Source organism: Anolis carolinensis, chromosome 1 (assembly GCF_035594765.1).
Source record: "Anolis carolinensis isolate JA03-04 chromosome 1, rAnoCar3.1.pri, whole genome shotgun sequence".
Taxonomy (NCBI): Eukaryota; Metazoa; Chordata; class Lepidosauria; order Squamata; family Dactyloidae; genus Anolis; species Anolis carolinensis.
In genome coordinates this window covers 313,606,252-313,628,659 of record NC_085841.1, presented here as the reverse complement: position 1 = coordinate 313,628,659, position 22,408 = coordinate 313,606,252, and the positions used below count along the sequence as shown (strand labels likewise).

Genomic DNA, 22,408 nt, shown 5'->3' with positions numbered 1-22,408 from the left:
TGCCCCAACAGACAAGAGTTCTTTCTCCCACCCTGGCCCTTCCACAGACATATAAACCTCACTGACCTAGTTTCCAACAAATCTCCCAACCTCTCAGGATGCCTGCCATAGATGTGGGTGAAACATCAGGAGAGAATGCTTCTGGAACATAGCCGTACAGCCTGTAAAACTCACAGCAACCCAGTGATTCCAGCCATGAAAGCCTTCAACAACACAATGATAATAATGTTATAAACCCAAGTCTTGTGCTTTCATTTCCAGGGCTGAAGAGCTGACTCTTATTTCAAATGCTTGTGACAATAATAATATATTTTTGTTATTCGTAATATTTATTTATTGGTAATAAAATGCTTTGGGTTTTGGATTTTTATTGAATTTTGGAGTAACTGTGTTTACCAATACATAATTATTGTGATATTTTGGAAATGGGAACAGAGTATAAACATGAAATTCATTCATATACATAGCCTGAAGTTAACTTTTCAGATAATCTTTGTAATCATTTTTGTGCATGAAACAAAGGGCACACTTACACTGACCACTTAATGTTGTCTGAAGGCAGATTGACAGAGTGATGATTACATGATATATTCTCCACAATTAAGAGAAGAGAGAAGCAAAGAAGTCAAGGGATGCTACAAAACAGAGCCCTTAATTCACATCAACATGCCTCAGTGTTAACATGGCATTAATTTATGTTTATTATTTACTTCTCCATCCCTCTTGCTTTTAGTTTTGCCCAAAAGAGGAAAAAGAACCATAACCATGCAGTGAGGGGAAGTTATAGTGGAATAGAACACAAAGAGAAATATCTGTCCAATATGTATTCTTTCAGAAAGAAAAACAAGTTCCATGTTTCAGCTGATCGTTGCAAATCCAGGTGCATTTTGTTTTAAAAGTGAGAAATAAATAAGAGCCTTTTGGAGAACTAAAATAATAAAGAGTTTTGGGAATCATAAATTTAGATCTCTACTATATGGTACTCGTAGGACATACGGTATCTGTACTGTGCACTTACAGTAGTCTGAAGCCACTTTTATTAACATGACGTTTCTATCCTATAATCCTGCAATTTGGAGTTTAGGAAGGGACTTACACGTCTCTGCAAGAAGTCTTGTCATCTCTCCTAAACCTCTTCAAATTTACAAATCTCAGGATTCCGTAATATGGAAACATTAAACAGTTACATTTGTATTGAAATGCTATATCTGTGGGATGTGGATAGTTGATACCCTCTTAGTGTGTCAGCTAAAATGCTTCAGAATGTTAAAGTATTGTGAAGTTAAAATTATATAAAAATGATAAATGTTTTAGTTCTCTACATACATTGAGAGAGAGCAGAGAAGTAATATATTATTTCTGAGGACTTTTAAAGTGAAATCTTTGCCTCCAGGAGGCTGTCCTTTAGCATTGCAGACAATGGGTGATGCGCTAATGGCACTCTGCTTTAAGAGAGAAAGGAAAAGTACATTTCCAATTTGCCTTTCTCATCTCATCTGTACAGCCTCTATGGCTGTGTTTGCCACTCATTATGGAGGGCGATGATCAGAAAATGTAGCTAAAAATAATTGTTAGTGTCGCATGGAGCAGCCCCACTGAGTCAATGGGGTTTATTTAGATGTTCTCATTGATTCAATGGGTCTACTCTTTTTGGGACTAACAGTTGGATTCAGACAGTTCCGAATTTATGGGACGCTGTTCCCAATGGATACTGCATATGGCAGACTAAGCCTAAGTGGGTGAGATGGCTAACTCAGACAGCAGATTTGAGCACATGAAAGGCAAAAAAAGTATTTTTACTGTAAGGGAGAAAAAGCAGTGCTTTTCTACCTTATGTTGGAAAATAACTTGGCTGACTTTAAGTGCTATGTTTCCAGTAGTAGATAGATTTTGAAGGTGCCATTTGCTGCTGTATCTCAGGCAGCAAAATATCTTGGGCTGGCACTCTTTGAAATTCTGTAGTTTAGAAGAACTGACTTTTGTTTTTCTTCACTTGAGAAGGCTCACTAAAATAAAAGCATTTTAAGTGGGTTTTTTTAAAACTTCAATAACATAATCCTAAGCATATTTCCATCTTAAAATTGTGTTCATTTTGCATTTCAGAATTAGCCCAAGTTCTTCCCATGTTACTGTATAAATTAAAGGTAATAATTATTATTTATTCTGATTAGGCAAAGTCTTAATCAGCTGAATGAGCGTAAGAGTATAATTTCCATAGCAAGCCATGCTTTCAGTGATCCATTGCTAATATTCATAACTACATTTATTTATTCATTTTTGTTTCCTCTTTGAAACTGGGATAGCTGTGTACAAACTGGAGAATCATGTGTCCCCATTTGTGCTTTTTGTGAGAACTGAATGTGCTACCTCATCTTGAGACTATGGATAGCAGATGTTATGGCTGCGCATCAAAGTTCAATGTCTTCAAGAAGCAGGCAAGTTCTTCTTTGTTAATTTTGCCATAAGATATGTAAGCATTAAACTTGCATCACCATTGTCTTGAGACCTGAGAGCATGAACGGCAGAATTTAGAATTCCAAAATAGTTTGCCAGAGCTCAAGTCTCCAACCTTTTCATCACTTGTGCTTTCTTTTAACACATTTTATCACACTCAGCAGTTCTAGTGATAATTATGTTTGCTTTTATGTCTTGTGGACTTTTGTCCCATTTGTAAGCCACCCCGAGTCCCTCCGGGGAGATGGTGGGGTATAAGAACAAAGTTATTGTTATTATTATTATTACTACTACAGTATTATTATTATTATTATTATGTTATTGTGCAATTTGGAGATGGATGAGATTTATCTCCAAGACTGTGCCTCTCAGATTCAGTTCTCTATTTTGTATACATTTAACAAGGACTTTTTGGGGCTGGAGGGGATGACTTGAATCTGCTTCCTCTTTGAAGTTTAACAAACTGCATACAGTATATGCTGCTTTAAACTTCAGGAATGACACCCAGCTTCTTTCAAACTTTCTCAATACTGTGAGATAAGAATAAGTACTTTAAAGCTGATTGTTTAAAAGCAATGCTTTTGGATTTGGAAAGATGAGCTGTTTACAAGAAACGTTGCCCAGGGGATGCCTGACTGTATTAACTCAGTCTTTGAGGATGCTCTTTCCGTGTCCCCCTTGTCCGTTTTTGGTCAAAAGATATTTAGCCACTTGTGCTCCTTCTATTTTTATCAGTTTTATACTAATTTATGCAATGCTTTTTATACGAAATAAATAAAGCTGATTGTTATTCATAGCCTCTTCAAGGGAAGCTGTATCCAGTGTTGACATTAATCATATACCATACATACCAAGTAAAGATGATAAACTTAAAAAAAGAATTTAAGGCTGTATCAGCAAGCTTGTTAATGCTAATGAGATATTTCTTTGCACTATGTGATATAGGCTGCATTAAAGTTACTGGCAATCACCTTCAATCTCTGCACATATGTGTGGAAGAGAGAGAAAGAAAAGGGTCTGATGTAGTGTTTTGTGTGTTCAACTAGGACTTGACATTGGAAACCCACTGACTGAACACGAACAAGTCACACTTTCTCAGCTAAGAGGATGGTGATAGGAAACCTCTGAATTTTTTTGTCAAAACCCCCCTGTGATTTGTGTGTGTGTGTGTGTGTGAGAGAGAGAGAGAGAGAGAGAGAGAGATTGAGAGAGAGAGAGAGAGAGAGATGTAATGATAATCTGAAGTGGATAATTAATATCTATTTACAGAGGAAGAACTGTTGGATTGTAACTGTATATAGTTACTTAATGCATAATGTGCGTATGAGGTAAATGTACTTGTGTATATAGTACAAGTACATTCACAAGTACATTCACTGAAGATCCAGTGTCTCCTACCAGTCTTTGTTGGGGTTGATATTAATTCAGGTTTACTGCTGCTTAATGAAATGGATAAAATTAAGACACATCTCTTTGGTTAGAGGATTTATAAACAAATGCAATGTTATGCAATTCTTTATGGATTTTGTAGTCAGAATCAATTCTAGCCATTTGTCCCCATGAAAGTGTATTATTTCTTAACATTCAGAAAAGAATCAAAGTGTCCACTATAAATTTACATGTCTAATTAGTGGATGCTGTGCAAGTAAGAGCTGTGCAGAATTTTCAGCATGACAGCAGCTGGGTGCTAAGTGGGCCTGTTTTCCCATTCCCCTCCCACTTCTTTTTTCAGTGTGGATGCAAGAACTGTGGCCGGTTATTTTGCTCTGGGTGCCTTGGATTCAGTGCCGTTGTTCCCCGTTGTGGAAACACGCAACAGAAGGTTTGCAAGCAGTGCCATGGGGAATTAACAGGGTAAGACCAGAACCATGGTTCAGATTGATATATTGCCAAGTTGGCTTTTATCAGAGCATTAAGACAAATTTTCACCTATGTTAATCTGTCATTTTAACATTTCTGCCAGCCACTTGTGGGGAAATAAATGCTGATAATCCACCACAATTTAGGAATATTTCATTATTAATTTGTAAGATGACCTGACTCCCAGTTTGGTGGGAAAAGAGAGTTTAACAGATGAAATAATAGCAATAATGATGATGATGCAGTAGTGTTAGTATCTGATTGTGATCTAATATTAACCTTTCCATTTCATGAATGGAAGATGAGGAGGTAAACTGTTTCTGGGCATTAACATTTTAATTTGCATGTGGAGGCGTGTTTCCATTCTTTTTAACACGAAAGAGATGTCTGTACACAGAAAATTGGCATAGCAGAATAGAAATTAGGTTAGAACTCCTTGACAACTAGTTTTCTAAATCCAGAGACTGACTGGGGGATGGTTTGCTTCTGTAAGATGTCACATTCAGCTACACAACATTTCTCATGGTAAACTAAAGTAAAATACAATCAAGAAACAGATTGGAGAAATGTACAGAGTATCACAGACTGGTAAAGCCCTCATTAGGCAGAGTGAGTTGGCTGCCTCAGCTAGCAGCAGCTGATGGGAAACAGAGCTGTGTGTGCCATATATGACTTAGTCTGTGCCCCCAAACTTGCCTTCAGCCATCAGTTACAGTAGCGGATGTTATCCTGTTGCCAGTATTGAAACTAGGGTCACCAGGGTCATCAAGTCCAACCCAAAGCCAGAACAGGTATCCACCACCAAACATCCCTGAGACATAGCCATTTAATCTCTAAGAACCTCCACTGAAAGATAATTCACCGTCTTCTGAAGGAGGCTATTCCACTATCAGACGCCTCTTGCCAGAATGTGATTAATCTGAGAGTCCAATTGACTTTTATATGTGGAAGTTAGGGAGGACTCCATCCTATACAATTTAGGCAGCAAAATGAGTTGGATTAGTTCTGATCATAGTGTCCTCCTTAGAACTGGATGAAAGATGGGACTTGGGCTGCGACCATTTCTTGCCATCATAAACATTAGCTTCACATTCTACTCTGATCATGTTTCTCATTTTACTTTCCAGTGAACCGTCAAAACCCAGCCCAGCTAAATGGTCCCCACCACAGAATTATAAAAAGTGAGTCGTAATATACCCCATCTCCAATCTTGGTACATGTTGCAAAATAGTGTCTGTGTTCTCATCTTTTAGATGGTCTCTGTTTTGAATTAGGTTAAGATCAATATTTTTGATTATCCATTCAAATTTTTGATTATCCATGAGTGGAAAAGGTCTATGACATTTTTGTCTTATCTATGATAGATTTCAAACTCTCATATATACAGGTTGCAAAGTTCATATGGCTATCTTAACCTTATTTAAAATAACTTTGCTGCTAAAGTAGCAGTTCTTATTTCTTGTCAAAGCAGCTGTGCTTTTTCCACACCTGTGAGTACACATAATAATAATGACAACAACAACAACCCAACTGCAAAAGGCCACCCTACTGGGATCTGCGTGTATCATCCGAAAATACATCACACAGTCCTGGGAAGTGTTCGACTTGTGATTTTGTGATACGAAATCCAGCATATCTATCTAATTTGCTGTGTCATAAAAGAAAATAATAATAAAACTTTATTTATACCCTGCCACCATCTCCCCAAGGGGACTCGGGGCAGCTTACATGGGGCAGAGCCCGGACAGCATAATACAATTCACAATATAACAAGATAAAAACAAAATACAATATAAAATAAAGGTATTAAAATAGTTGATAATATCAGTCAACCATCACATACATATATACATGTTTACTTGGCTTCATATTCTTAAAATGTGTTTAATCTTCATCTAAATAACTGTGTGATCTTTTTAAATACTGGTTTACACATATTTGATTGCTGGAGCCTTCATGATTCCTGATGAGTATGTGAAAGAACTTGGTAGAATTTGATCTATTTTACAATATGGGGGGGGGGGGGGGGACTTTTGTTTATAGTGTTTGATCTATAGTGGCCCATTTGTGCAAGCCATCAAGGGACTCTATGATGCTTAAATAGTGTGCCTCTCTAGAGACCACTCTTAGAGAAGTACACAGAAAAGAGTCTTGTATGCTTTTAATGCATATAGGGTTCTCTTTTTTGTAGACGCATAGCAGCTCTTGAGACTAAACAGAGCCAGCCCCAGAGCCTTCAGAAGAGCTTGGTGAAATCCCAAAGCCAAACAGACTCCAGATACCAAGGGCTGTCCAAAGAGGACCGAGTTCTAGCAGAGAGATTAGAAAGGCTCAAGAAGGAGACAAGGCCGAGTGAGTATTTCACCATTGAATGGAGTCTCATCCCATCCAGCCGTACTGAAAATCTACTGACTGCATCTTTCCCTACGAACCTGTGCGATCTCTTAGATCCTCTGAGGAGGCCCTTCTCTCGCCTCCCCCCCCCCTTCGCAAATGCGGGAGAGGGCCTTCTCTGTGGCGGCTCCCTGGCTCTGGAATTCCCTCCCCAGGGAGATTAGGTTAGCACCGACCCTCGCCGTCTTTCGGAAACAGCTAAAAACATGCATGTTTGGTCGTGCATTCGACCGTTATAATTCTGGTCCTTATCTATATTTGAAATTGCTTGGTCACTTTATAGCTGATTTCCACCTCAGAATTCATCCTTCCCTTTTGTGTGCCTTTCATGTATGTCCTATCTGATATAGATACTTTACCAGTTTGGTTGTTGCCCATTCATGTCCTATTGGACTTTTTACTGGCATGTAATGACTGTAAATTATTTTATGTTTTTAATGATGTTTTTAAACCACAATCTGTTTAAATTGTTTTTTTATGATGTTGTTGATGACTCTATGATGTTAGATGTATTGATTGGGCCTGGTCCCCATGTTAGCTGCTCTGAGTCCCCGTTTGGGGAGATGGAGGCGGCATACAAAAATATTATTATTATTATTATTAACAATAATAATATTTTCAGGTGTAACATTAAAAGGGTTTCCCTGCTTTTATATCCATCTATGGAAGGCCAGAGGAGGAATTGTCCTCAGCTTTTGACGTCTAGATCTGGTCCTGAAACAGCATAACAGGCCAGAATGTTGCAAGATTGTGCACCATATAAACGGACAGCATGCTAATCAGTCTCAGATGCATGCACATATTGTGTCCAAGCATTCACAAAAGTTGCTACTGTTTTATATATACTGTTTGTTTAAAACTGCCTCCCTAATTTGGTTGTCTCTGCCATGTTACCCTACTATTCCCATTGTGTTGGACACATGCTTTCACTGTACTGGCATGTCAGATCCATAGGCAAAACTATGTGTAGTTCTGGCACTCCTGGAATTGCTGCATAGAAGAAGAATCTAACCGTTGCATCATGATGATGACAGTGTAAGAAGTATTTTAGTAGCTCTTCTGTTTGTTATGATTTATGTTTCTTTTTTAAACTGGTGTCTAGCCCTTTTGGTTTCAGAGATAACATTACTTCACGTGTGGGCAATGTTACATATAACCTCAAAAAAAACTTAGATTGGCAGACTTCCAGCAGTCAGCAGGTTGAGTTTCACCATTTTAAATAACTTTGTCCTTCCTCCACAGTTAGCAGGCAATTGATTGATTGTTATCTGTTTATTAAGCTGCATTCAAATACAAAAAGTACAGATCAGAGACACTAAATTGACATAGTTCTGTGGAAGTACATTCTGGTCATTCTGTTGTTTATTCCCAATTACCGTAAATCAGTTGAATTGGTTGTTGAATGGTGAGTCAACATGTAAGTGGCTCCAAATGAGCCACTTTGAATTTATGTAGTCAGAAGTAAGCTCACACCAGTGAATGAAGTACATAATGCTCTGAGGTGTATGCTGATTCAGTAATCTGGGTAATAGATTTTGTACTGCCATCAGTCTGTTATATTTTGATGCATGTGTGTATGTTCAATTACAATGAACTCCTGCACTTTGGAATGTACCACTATACCACTGGTTTAAATGTGAATAAATAAAGCTACAGTTGGCCCTCCACATTTGCAGGTTTAACTTTTTCAGATTTGATTATTTACAAATTTGATCAATATGTTCTCTCTTGGAATCTCTAACACATCCAGTACGAATGTATGGTTAATCTTCACCTGAAGTTGACCATAGTGTCATGCTGGAGGAGTTAGTTTCCTAGCAAGAACACTTCCCTATCATTTGTAGGTCTTTCAGCATGATTCTGGTGGAAGTTGACCATAGAGGACATAGAGATGCCTAGAGATGTAGTCTCTTAGTTTAAAAAAGTGGATATTTTATTTGTGTTTTTTCCACTTTTATGGGTGTCCTGCACCCCAACCCCCAAGAAAGTGGAGGGCCTACTGTATATTAAAATCTTTTGGACACAATGAGTAAACATATTTGTTTTAAATGGGCAGAGTCCATTCCTTCCCAGGCTGAGATAGAATCTAGGCTGGCAGCACTGAAAAGTGATCCTGCAAGACCTGTTCCATCGGCCCAGGAAATGGAAGACCGCCTGGCAGCCTTGCAGGGCAGAACACCTCCCTCCGCAGCTGTACAACCAGTAAGATTCTCTCTTTGTGTATACCTATTTGGAATATATCATATGTACTGTTAGGAGTTTTATTGATCCTAATGTATATTTATGCTAGAAAGAAATGTTAATGGATTAAGAAGGATGTTCTTGTCTTATAGAAGCATAGCTTGGGAAAGTTGCTTCTTGTGTACTGTTACTGCCACACATAAAAAACAACCCTCATGACTTTGCTATCTAGGAGATTCTGGAAACTGTAATACAAGAACATGTAGATTTCATATGTTTGCAGTTATTGCCACTTGGAGTTGTGTTTCTCAGAGCAGTTGAGGCATATCAGTTTTTGAGTGAGGGGAACGTGTCATTAAGCTTTGTCTTTGTCCTGTCTTTTTTGAGACAGATTGCTTTGTGAAGGCAAGATACAATAGCAAAAAAAGAAGAAAAAGTCAAATGTTATTTCTTCAGTTTTGCTACTGCCTCTCTCATGCCATCATAGAATGACAGAATTGGAAAGGTGGGAGGGACCTCAAGCATTGCTGACATCCAGCCACCCAGTTTGTTTACCCCCAGTAAAGGGACTTCACACTTTCTTAGGCATTCCATTCCAAACACTTGTTAACATTAGACACTTCTTCTTAATGTTCAAATGGAATCTTCTTATTTAACTTGAGGCTCTCTAGATTTCATTAAACTCCATCTCCCATCAGCATCAGCCAACATTGCTACAGGTTATTCAGCCTGGTTTTTAGAAGTCTAAACATAAGCTGATATTCATTAATCTTCTCCCCTAGTTCTGAATTACACAACATTTTTTTATTCCAAGAGCTGTGCCCTATATTGGCCAAGGGACCAGGGGTCACACAGTTGTGCATATACATGCACTTACATATACATACATAAAGCCAGCACGGTGTTTGGGCATTGGACTATGACTCCGGAAACCAGAATTTGATTCCCTGCTTAGCCATAGAAACCTGCTGGGTGACTTTAGGCAAGCCACATTCTCTCAGCCTCAGAGAAGGCAAAGGCAAGCTTTCTCTGAACAAATCTGCCAAGAGAGATTTGCCTTAAGGTCACCATATCTTGGAAACAACTTAAAAGCAATAGTAACAGATCTCAGTCTTTGCTGATATCTGTTTTCCCACTTCAAGGAAACACTACTGTTTTCAGATTTTAAGGTTATATCAAGTGTTAGTATCTGTGGGGAAAAATAGGTGAGGTTTCATGTCCATACATGGAGCAACCCTTGGTCACAGATGGTTTGCCCCTGCTTTAGTTATACTGAATATTGTCAAAAGGTCTCTTAATACTTCGAGTACACATCTTAGGGTTGGATCCATTTTTGTCCCTTCCATTCCTGTCATACCCTGTGTTTCAGAGGTGGCATCCATAAGTAGAAGAAAGAGAGAGATAGTTTTTACAATTTCTTAAAGAGACACTCCTTCTGGGGGATGCATAGGAAAAGAGAAATTGATGGAAATATCATTTTAAGCCTTCTGTTTAAAAAAATATCCTCAGGTCAAAATAAGCTTTCATGAGCAGAGCCATGGAATTGCATAGTAGTAGTCAGATTGCAAGGCAGCTGACTGAGGTTTTACAATCTATCCTTATCTTTGGTCCACTAACTTAATCTGCCTTGCTGTGCATGTTTTGAGTCCTTTGTCTTCTTTTCTCTTGTTAGGTGCATCAGCTTTCTAACAACCGGACGCAAACTGAACAGTCAGAAGACCTATTGAATCAGATGGCTGAGGAAGTTGCCATTGATGAGAATGGCGGCTCAGGAATTACACCTCAAGGTTTCTGATTTTTTTTCATCCTGTCTTAGTTTTTTGGAATCTCTTGAATATAAAGGAAGAAGCAAGTATAGATCTCTTTGTTTGTTCATATGTGTGCATGTGTGTGAGAGAGAGCAGCCATTATAACAATAGTCATAATCTAGGAGCTCAGTGCTTTAATTCAAACATATGGTTCCCCGTGTTAAACATTTGTTGGTACTTCCTTCTGTAAATATAACTTCTACAGTTATTCATTTCCCAATATTTAAAAAGTCCATACTGAGATCTTCCATTTATCATTGCTACTATGCACCTGATCTCCACAGCTCTGTATACTGCAAGATTATTTTTTTTCAGAAGAGAAATAACATTGGGGTTTTTTAGTGTCTTTTTTAAAAAGAAAGATCATAGGGCAATGCCCACCTTGTAGAGTAGGGCTTCTTAAACTTTTTCCATGTGAATTTCTTTACATGACCCCAGGTTTATAGGTGTATAAATAGGTATAAAATCAAACATTTACTGGTAATAAAACGAGCATAGGCAAGGTTTGCTAAATAGGCTGATTTTTCTTTTTGTGGAATCCAGCTGAAGCATTTTCCACAGTCTACTGTAAACATTGATGTTGTTGCTAACAGGTTTGTGTAAATGGGTGGCATTCAGAAATCTTTTACTGTTGCCAAATTTTTCATGACCCCAGCATTGAGCTAAGGGGACCCCATTTAGGATCAAGACCCATAATTTAAGAAGCAGTGCTGTCGATCACCCAGCATTTCATTACCTGATGCCTATTAATCCAATGTATGAACTGACTCCACTGAATTATGTTATGATTTTATGGGGATATAAATGCTGTTTCATCTACAAAGTTTATTTGACACATGCAGATCTTAACTTAATGTTGCAGCTACTCTGTACTGGATGTTTGTGAGTGAATTCACTCTATGTCTCTGCATTGCAGAAGTTAAGACACAGACTTTGAATGATTTAAATCGGACCGACAGTAATGCTGGCATTATAGATCTGGATCCCAAACAGCTGGAGGAAGAAAAGAACCGGCTTCTGGCAGAGGCTGCTTCTGAGTTGAGGGAGGAGAACACTAGGGCTGAGAAGCTTCTGGAGGTGGCCAAGCGACTAGCAGTACTCAGGGGCCAAGATCCTGAGACAGGTGTGTAGCAAGAAACATGGAAGTAATCTGAGAAGCATTCACTGTATTTCTTTATAATTGACTGTTGGGAATGTATCCAAGGTCTAAATCTCAAGAAATTAACGGTTTCCTGGTGTTATAGTACAGTATTTTACAGAGTTGAGTGGACAGCTCAGTGCTGATTGGTAACAGGAAGTCTTGGTTTCTTTCACAAGCAAAGCTATGAAGACAAAGCTCTCTTTACTTAAAGAGGTCTAAAAAAAGAATTCAGTACTGTACATTCATTGTGTCTTCTCTATGCCTGATGTCAGCAGATGTTCTAATCATAGCTAATCATTCTAATCATAACTGTGAGAGCTGCCATTTGAAATGGCCACAGAACCCCTCAAGAAGCATCAATTTGCTCTAAGTCCGCATTGGGAAATTTTAAAATGATGCTGAGCTGCCTACCCGGTGCCTCTTTTATGGTCTTCAGGGCAAGATTAATAAATCTTAGGATCAGGATGCAGCCTTGAAACTGTGCGTGTGTGTTTTGCCTCATTTCTTATACTTAATACTTTTGATAATCTGTGCATTTGAGGATGATGGCTGATGTATTGAGCCCAATGCCATCATTAAGAGCTGCCTCTTATAACATTATCATTGTAAATATCTGCAGGACCGGACTGTGTTGACAAGGGGTGTTGACCACCTACACCAAGCATTGGCAAACTTTGGCCCTCCAGGTGTTTTGGACATAGACTCCCACAATTCCTAATAGCCAGTAAACTGGCTGGGATTTCTGGAAATTTTACTTTGAAGTATTTGATATACCTTTCACATCAGGCAACCAAGGGCCTCCTCTGCTATTTTCTCTCATCCTGAAACCTACAGGCTCCTCATCACTTGAAGTAACTGCTGGATGGCATTTTGAGGAAACAGTAGTAGATGCATAGTATGATTTCTTTGTCAGTCTCCCTGATTCTATAAATATTTTTGTTAATCTTTGGTGATACTCTAGGACAGAGCTTCTGTAGGTCCCTACCCCAAATAGGGGCCCCCAGCTCAATGTTGGGGTTGTGAAAGGTTTCCTCCTCCCACTCCCTCCCGTAGAGTAGGACTGGACGGAAGGAAAGAAAAGGCCAAAAGCGAACCCTAGCTGCGAAGGGAAGGAAAAGGCACTGAACAAAGGCAGCTGGCCACACAGATAGATGAGGGAGAAAGAGAGGAGAAGTGCAGGAGAGATGAGGAATAGTGAGTGAAGTTTGTAAGGATGGAGAAGGAAGAGAAGAACCCTGCCAGCCCCTTTGTGCATATGTTTCCCTTCTTTCTCCCCAACGGCAACTATATTGGTTTTGTATTGGATACAAGGTCAATTCAGGGTGATGTTTTTGACATACAGTGCCCTAAGTAGTTGGGGCCAGGATCTCTGAAGGACAACCATCTCCCCTATGAACCTGTTCAGAATTTTGAGAGCCTCAAAAAATGCCCCACTCTCTGTAGCACCAACTCTTAAGAATGCACAAACAAAGTGAAGGAGCCCCAACTTTGGAACTCTCTCCAAGGGAAGTCAGACTGGCTCCGTCCCTCTTGATCCACAGCTAAAGGGAAACCCACTCACTGCACTGCCATCTTATCCATTCTTGCAGAGACACAAGTTGTTGAAAGGCTTTGGTGAAGGGTATCTATCCCCCCTTCTTTGTCTTGCAGTTAGCTTGGATGACTACAAACTGCCCAACAGTGATGAAGAAATGGAAGAGGAGGAAGCCATTCAGAGGGTTTTGAAACAGGTTTGTAGTATTTGGAGTTACATTCTCATCTTTTCTCTTGATATTTTTGTCCCATTACCCAGGTAAATATTTTGCCACTATTATACTGTTACTATAGTAATTCCATCCTCTTAGCATGTAGCCATAGTCAACAAACTATATGAATTGTGCAGTGCAGTCCTATACATGCTTACACAAAAATGTCCAGTGAACTCAAAGTAATAGCAGTAAAATAATTTTTGAAGAGGGGAGAAAGTCTGAAAGAAGGAACTTTGATAATACTGATTTTATTACATATTCAGCATAATGTTTTGTATGCTTTTCTCTACATGTGTGTTTTTATTTCCAAGTATTTTTTTATTTTGTGAACTGCCCTGTTTAGAGAAAAGGTCAAGTATAAATCAATAAGTTTAGAGAAAATCTGGGATATAAATAAACCGATACGATGCACTTTTTGTTCAGAGTTGTAGTGCCTCTCCCCCCCCCCCCCCCCCTCTGGGTTGGTAAAAGATGAACCGTTGGAATTGGTTTGTTGATATGTTTATCACATTTTTTAATTTTTTCTGTAGTGTGGCTATTGGAACTGTTTTTCTAAGTCCCTGCACTCCCAAATTTACTCTTCCCTGATAATATTTGTTTAACCAGGAATCTTAGGGTTGTCCCCCTGGCTCATTATCTTCATAATAGCTTGTTAGTTAGGTCAGGTTGGTGCTAATGTCAAGTCAGCTTCAAGTGTGTGATCAATTTCTTCCTGGACTTTAGTATAAATATTTCCTTCTGTCTTGGTAGTTGGAGCATAAAGTTGGATTATGGTTCTATTCTTGGGTTTCCTCTGAAGTCTTATTGATATGATTCTGTCAGACTTTGCTTTATATCTTTTGGCTCTTTCTTGTGAAATATCTTCACTATTAATACCATCTCATTTGCACCTGTATTTTCATTTCCTGAATAAAACCCTGTGTAAATGTCTGACTCATAATGTCCCACTCCTTTCCACTTCAAGCGTTATAATGTTTTTCACATTCCATTTCTTGTTTTACTACGTCTAGCATCCCTTGATTCGTGTGTCTCACATTCTATGTTCTTTTAATATGAACAACAAGCTCCACACTTTACTTTTACTTCTGAGCATGCAAACAGCTGAATGTCCCTTTGGCTTGAGTCCAAGTGCATCACAGCACTACTTGTAATTCCAGCAGCTCATTGAGTGCATTTGAACCTGGAAATCTCACCTACCGGTGCTAGTACTTATTACATTTCGCATTGTCTCAACATAGGGTTTTCATGGTCAAAGGCATTCACCATCCCCCCTTCTTCAGAGTTGTAAGTTTTCCGGGCTGTATGGCCATGTTCCAGAAGCATGACATTACACCCACATCTATGGCAGGCATCCTCAGAGGTTGCCTGCCATAGAAACATCAGAAGAGAATGCTTCTGGAAAATGGTCATACAGCCTGGAAAACTCACTCCAACCCAGTGATTCTGACAATGAAAGCCTTTGACAACACATAGTGCCACTGCTGTTGTCTCTGAAAGATCCTTTGCCAGTATCATCACCTATTGCTGCTGTCCAGTAGCTATTTGGCATATCAAAGCTATGACCAGTGAAAAATCACTCAATAAATTTTATGGCTAAGTAGGAATTTGAACTTATTTTCTCAGAGAATTTTGACATGCTTCATATTTGGTATGAAGATATACTACCAAATACACTATTTGAAAAGTGTGTTCCTGTCCTTGCTCATATTTTAATATTGTATGCCAGAGTCTGGTTACATAAGAAATTATTTTTAAAAAACACTTTGTTTTGTATGTTGCCTATCTTCAGCTTACTGAGGAAGCTGCTTTGGATGAAGCAAGTGGCTTCAACATCTCCCCAGATCGGTCCACTCCGCAGCAGAAACAATCAAAGAAAACCAATCAGGTACGCAGTCTCTGACTTTTTGCTCATTTGACTAGATCTAGTTCATTAGATACTAGCTACGTTCTTTTAAATGCTTTCCTATAAAGCAAGTGGAACTACATTTCAGAAAAAAAATGAAAACACTCTTGAGTCTACTGGTAAGAAGCAAAATATTTGTACATTCAGAACCTGTAACTTCATTCTCTATTAAGCTGGCCAATTCAAAGCCCACCAACTGTATGCAAACTTTTTGGACATCCTGTAAAACATGAGTTCAACACCTTTGATCTCGGGGGTGATGATCACATCTTCAAAGGTAGGCATCAATAAGGAGTCAACAAATCAGAATATATGTTTGCTTTTGAAAATATATAACATTCATGCCGATGAGTGAAATGATGAGCAAGTTCTTCTGCATTCTTCCTGTTTGACTTTGGGCAACGTGTAAGTCCACAGCATTTCAGCCCTCTGTTTGTACTGCACTTCTTGCCAAACCTGTTCGTCATTCTTTGCCGTTAACCAAGTGCTAATTTTCCCATCACATTCTGTATCATATGCTGGGCAGCACAATTTTTCAATATATTTTCCAAAATAAGCTCATAGTTCTCATTGCTATAAGGCAAAGGTGGTCAAAATGTGACTCCCCCCCCCCCCCCAACCTCCAAATTCCCCCCATTGGTTTTTTTTAATCAGGGTGATTTTTTTTTGTCTGAAAGAGCATGCAGATGGGTTAAAACACAGCAGTTTTTCCCTCCAGATAACCTCATGCCTACCACATACTCCAGACCTAACTCCTCTAATATAAGCTGAAAGCAGGATATAAAATGGAACTGGAAGTGGCATGATGTCACTTCCAGTCATGTTGGTATACAAGCATAGCCTGATGGGCTGGAGGGAAAGGATATAGAGGTGAAAATGGCTCTCACCCTCTGCAGTTGCCCACACCTTCTTTAGGATAGTAATACTAGCATTTATGGTGACATTTTAGGTGTCACAAATTACCTCACACTGTTTTTTTTTAGATATCCTTGTAACATCCTAGTGAAGTAGACTTGCATCATTGTCACTATATTAAAGAAGGGGGTCAGCGGAACAGGATAAGATGGAGGAGGGCTCTGTCTAAGCCCCAATAATGAGGTGTGACAAAGTAGAAAAGTCATGTTCTCTTCCTATGTATTCCAGTTGCCCTTCACATCTTTTTTTTCTTACTACCACATGGTCCAAATCAAATGTCCTTTGATATCTGTATTTTACTGGAGTATAATATGAAATGAGGTATCATGCACAATTTGTATAATTGGTTGGTCAGATAATATTTTTGTATTCATAAAGTTTTATCCATACATAGATCAGAGGAGCTTTAGGGGATCCAAACATTTATCTCCCACAGATGCCCTTTGAAGGTAGATGGAACAAGTGGAGATTGTGTGTGTGACTGTATTGCATTTCTCCACTCTTTCCTTCAGGCCAAGGTTCCACCTGTTTCGAAACCTCCCATCCTGCCTGCTAAAGTGCCAGACAGCGATGAAGAAGAGTTGCCCTGGTGCTGTATCTGCAATGAAGATGCTGTCTTGCGCTGCCATGGCTGTGATGGTGACCTCTATTGCCAACGATGTTTCAGGTAATGGCAGCAGTTTCATAGGGTAAAATCAGGGTTTCCTTAGCAGGACCTTCTGCTTGTCAAGCTGCAAGACAAGGCAAAACACTATATATGGCACTGCCATCCCCTCCTGACCACTTGGTGAAACTTTTCTCCAGACATTGTGTCAGTTGGTTGATTGAGATGAATCACCTTCCCGGTCTCAATTCCTCTCCGACGATCTGGCTGTCTGCTCAGAACGCACGGAATAAACTTCAGACTCCTTTCAGTTTAGCTTATGAAAGTGGCTCAAACTTTATTGTTATTTACAAGTACAGTGTTCCCTCACTTATCACAGGGGTTACATTCCAGGACCACCCACAATAAGTGAAAATCCACGAAGTAGGGACACTATATTCATTCTATGTGTGGAGGTCAAACCACAGACCACTTACTACAATGCAGTTTTACTTTAGCAGTTATAATATACAGTACACGGGCATAGAAGAAGAATGGAAGTTAAATCACCCTTTTTTTAACTTCCAACCCTTCCCTACCCTCCCACCCTCTCCCTTTATTTCTCCCTCCCCCCCCCCCTTTCCATGCATTTAACCTTCTGGATTACACACACACAGCTTTACACTCCTAGCACAATTTCATACTATACTAATCCATTTTACTAATCCATGCAACTGTCATGTAAATATCTTCATAGCTTTAGTTTAATTCACTGGATGAGAGTTCCTGTCAGTATATTGCTAAGCATTGCTGTTATGCTAAGGTAGTGTAACAGAGATTTTGAGAGGGACTGTGGGAGTCCAGGTTCAGGTCCCCACTATACCATGAAACACACAAGGTAAGTTTGGGTCTGTCTGTCTATTTCTCTTTCTGCCTGACCTACCTGATAGTATTGGCCTCATTTAAGGAAAAGTGGAATGAATATACATACAGCTTGGTTCCCAATGGGACATGGCAGCCTTCTTAGTGGTGGCTCCTAAACTATGGGATTTTCTCCTAATAGTGGCTCATGGGGCCTACTCTCTGTTCAGTTTTTGCCAGCAAGAAAATACATTATTTAAGCAGATCTTAAGGTTTTAACTGGTTGGAATAGAAGAATGCGCAATAGTGGTACTTAAAGAAGTACATGCTTGATGTGTTTAAATTATTTTAAATTAAGGTTTTCAAAACGTTTGTACCATATATGATTTTAGCTATTACGCTTTCACCCAAATTGCAAGATACAGTTGGTATCTTGGATATACATTAAGTCACATAGATCAAATAAATGATATTCTATTTGTCCCAATCAACTTTCACTAAACACGTTACAGTTTTATTTTGGTTTGCAGGGAAAGCCATGATGAGTTTGATCGGAAAGAGCATCGAACATCTAGCTATCACCCTCCCCGTGAACACAAATGAGCCAAAAGATGAATGGAGAAAAACGTAAAAAGAAAAGGTGTGAAATAGGAGGAGGGTGAAAAAAGAAGATTGACTATTGCAACAGTGATCTGGAAGCCTCTTAGACAGTGAAGAGCAGCTTCACAGAACTAAGAAGATTGAAGGGCAAGCCATTTTCACTAGTGAGATCAAGACAGCTGCAGCAAAGAACAATGGGACATTGAATATAACTTGCCTTGTGATTCACGTTAAGGTTATGAAGAATGGCATGCTTAAGGTAGAGGGTTGTTCTTAAAAAGATTAATTTTGACGCAAGAAGAGTGAGACCTTTATTACCCTTTTTCCTCTGCTTAGTTTTCAACAAAGCAATTAAATGTCAATCTCACAGTTTAAAAGAACACTGTTACTTGATTTTATGGCACTTTTCAAAAAATCGCGTAATTCATTCTTCACAATAACATGTTATCCTGGTTCCCTTGGACTTTACAATGATGACTCAGTGTTCTTCTAGTTTGAGCTAGAACTTATGCTATCCACACTTAACATACTCACTCCACTCTGTCCTTTCTTTGCTCGAGAACATGGCAAATGTTTTGCCTTTTCTGGGCAGAAAAGAATGATTGAAGAGGGGCAAATGGAATACTGATTTGCTGGATTAGTATCTATAAAATGGTTTTAACTAGGTTCCCTCCATACTATACAATTATAGAATGCACTTTAACTGCCATAGCAACATCCTATGGAATCATGGTGTTTGGAGCTTGGTGAAAGATAAAAGATATCCGGAAGGATGTTTCTAAATAACTCTCTCTAAACTGAAAATTCCAGGAATCCATAGCATGACCATTAAAGTCATAATGGTCTATAATTGCATAGTATTACAGGGTGATTGATCATAAAATCTGATAGTAAATGTGGTTTTGTGTCTTCTTTTCCCCATGTCAGTCGTTTGCTGAAACAAGAGCTTACCGTAATTGTTTTTAACATCTGGGCATTTAAGAAGACCTGTTGAAATTTAGGTTTAGGAATAACGTCATGCTTGGAATAAAGCTGTTTTATTTCAGATGCATGCTCCCCTCCTTCCACTGTCAAATTTTGGTAGAATGGTTCCTTCTGGAAAGTCAGTAGGCCTAGTCACATATCAATAACTTGTGGTTTGTGTTGCTTCAGTCACAAATTGCACCATACAAACCATGTCTATCTTCCCAGTGTCTGGTTTGTTTCCTTCTCCACCATTATTGTCAACTTCTGCCAAGGTGGACAATTAAGGAAACCAGGGATAAATTGCAGTTTCAGTTTTGAACATCATCACAAGCCAGAGTTTAAACAAGCCAGCATTTAGCCAACAACAATTTGTGGGCTCAGATTGTGGTTTGTGGCTGGTTAACAAAGAACAGCTTTACAGCAGTAGAGGGTCAAGCACATTTCAGCAGACACTAGCTTGTTTCAGGTCCAAATGCAATCATCAGACAAGTGTTTTTCCCAATGTCTTTTTATTAGAATTAGCCACATTTCTGCTTTGTTTTCTCCTGTCAGCCATGTAAAGGGCCAGACCAATGTTTTGGCACCTAAAACAGAAAACTCAAATGATGGCCTCACTGTGAGTAAACAGATTATAACAGAGTTTATTGATTGGCTTGAACTGGTGCCCTAAATCTAGCACATTGTTTTTCTTTAATGTAAGCTCAGCCTTGTACTCATGGGCCAAGTTCATGTCTTAACTGAGGACTAGTAAAGTCATCGAAATAGAATTTCTTCTAGATCTATATGAACAGGTTCCTTAGCAATGTTGTCACCTCTGGTCTAAGCAGTATTATAAGCATTAATGATTTTGTCCTAGAACTCCCCAAATCTTCCAGCCACTGTGGCCTTCAGCACCACATTGTATCTGTCACCCCAATGTGATAAATTCTGTTTTAAGCCATGTGCACTGATCACTGTAAAAATATAAATAAATTAAACTAAAATGAAATGACTCAATCAATTTAAAGGGTTGTAGGGATTTTTGCAAAACAAAAAATTACACTTGCTGATATTCTTTTTGCAATCACAGTACTGTTTTAGATGAAAATTTTGTCCTTTACACATGTCTTCATCAAAGGTAAATGAAAGAACCATTTATTTTGGGAAGCCAGAATATTTGTCAGGAGTCTTTGTTCAGGCAATTGAGCAGACAAAGAATTACATTCAGAACTCGGTCTGTCTGGTAATTCGTACGTCAATAGAGCTGGAAATAACCTAGCACTTACCAATGCTCTTGTAATGTATGCGTCATCGAAATTCATATACCAATACGTCCTCCTGTTTGCAATGGCCTTACTTTAGGGAAGTGTATTTTAGTTTAAATAGCCATAAGCCAGATTCTTCTCAGCGTAGTTTTCTGTTTTGCCAATGAGAGGAATTTTTTGGAATAATAAGCAGTTTTGGCAAGAATTGGAAAAGAAATCCATCTCTTTGGGCAGAGAAAGCTGCATTGTTAGCTCCCAAGCAGCTCAGGAACAGGCAAGACAGGTTTTCTCTTGACAGAAATCTCTGTCAAGATACCATTCCTTCACCTTGCTGTAGCCATTTTACCCTTATCCTGCTCCATTGCCTATATCACCTCCCAAACCAATGCATTTATACTGGCAAACAGGATTGTAGACACAATGTGTTAGCAAGCAGCAGGATTAAAACAAAAATAAACACTTACTAGACAATGCTATGACACTGAAGTGGAAATTAACTTTATTTTTGAAGTTGTTTGTTTAGTTATGTAGTCCCATAAGTTGTCTAAATACTTAGTTAAATAAAATGATGAAACTTACGAACAAAACTAGAAAGTTCCATGGAAAAGCTTCAGGACCCAACTCCAAGGTGACCAACTGGTAGACCCTCTGAATAAATTGTTGAATTGTGACTGACCTTTTTATAAATGCTATTAATTAAATGTTATTTATTAGGAACAACAAATCAGATTTAGGCCTTGAGCTGCTTTTTAAACAGTTAACTGTTCTTCCCTATGTTTTCAATCTGTCTGTGAAGGAGTAACAATCAGTGTGACATCAAGCTTATTGTTCCACCAACGGTTTCAATAGCCAGCTTTTCAAATTTTATTTTTAGCTATCTTGGGCCTTGCCATTGAGTTGAGTTTTTTTAATGCCCATCTGCATGTTTAATCTTTTTGATCATGAATAAAGATGTTGAATAATACTGGGCCTCAGACAGAACCATGCCGCACCCCACTGGTCACATCTTTTCAGGATGAAGATGAACAATTGGTGAGCACCCGTTTGGTCACTTAACCCAGGGGTTCTCAAACTTTTTCAGCCACGGAGCCCTTTTTGAAGCAAAGGTTTCTCGTAGAGTTCCAATAAATGTTTACATATTATCGATTATATTGTATATTATGTATAATGTATATATATCAGGCATGGGGAAACATTTGGACACAGGGGCCACATTGTCCCTGAGAGTTTGAGCCTCACTCAAGCAACTTGTAAAATGCATACTTCTTCAGGTAACATAGTTGGCTAGAAAATAGACAAACAGTTCAAAAACAGTTTTTGTTTGCTTATTCCAGTTTACCAGAAGAATTATGTTGCAGTACAGTACATGCACCTGCCATATGCTCCTATTGTTGTCTTTCTGTAGTCACAAATCTGATGCCCGGTCAATGTGCTAGACAAGGACCCATATTCCTCAAGCTACCCTAGTTGTGGATTCCTGCATGCCTGGAGAGCACAAAGTTAAACCTGCTCAGGGAGTTTATTTACTTAGCATATATTTGTTAAAGTGATTAACAAATAGAACTTAATAGTTTAAGGAATAAACACAATATTTCAGTACCTGCCTTACTCAGTTGTTTAAGCAGTTGTTCACCTTTAGCAACAGAGGAAGCAGAACTTGAAATGTTGTATTTATCAATTGAACAATTATGGTCTGTTGGCTGATCACTTGTGTGTTTCTCTCTAATAAACTAAAATTGTATTTACCTGA

General features: G+C 38.8%; 1 protein-coding gene across 3 annotated transcripts in view; it reads left to right on the top strand.

The window, feature by feature from the left end:
- zfyve19 (zinc finger FYVE-type containing 19) overlaps positions 1 to 22,408 on the top strand; it is a 23,970-nt gene extending 1,562 nt beyond the window's left edge. For all 3 annotated transcript variants that reach the window (XM_062968170.1, XM_062968171.1, XM_062968172.1), the window contains exons 2-12: positions 2,304 to 2,435; positions 4,187 to 4,308; positions 5,442 to 5,495; positions 6,506 to 6,666; positions 8,765 to 8,910; positions 10,562 to 10,676; positions 11,614 to 11,820; positions 13,489 to 13,568; positions 15,376 to 15,471; positions 16,917 to 17,071; positions 18,379 to 22,408. In XM_062968170.1, coding sequence (XP_062824240.1) covers positions 2,382 to 2,435; positions 4,187 to 4,308; positions 5,442 to 5,495; positions 6,506 to 6,666; positions 8,765 to 8,910; positions 10,562 to 10,676; positions 11,614 to 11,820; positions 13,489 to 13,568; positions 15,376 to 15,471; positions 16,917 to 17,071; positions 18,379 to 18,451 — 1,263 coding nt within the window. In that variant the 5' untranslated portion in view covers positions 2,304 to 2,381 and the 3' untranslated portion in view covers positions 18,452 to 22,408. The remainder of the gene's footprint in view (positions 1 to 2,303; positions 2,436 to 4,186; positions 4,309 to 5,441; positions 5,496 to 6,505; positions 6,667 to 8,764; positions 8,911 to 10,561; positions 10,677 to 11,613; positions 11,821 to 13,488; positions 13,569 to 15,375; positions 15,472 to 16,916; positions 17,072 to 18,378) is intronic.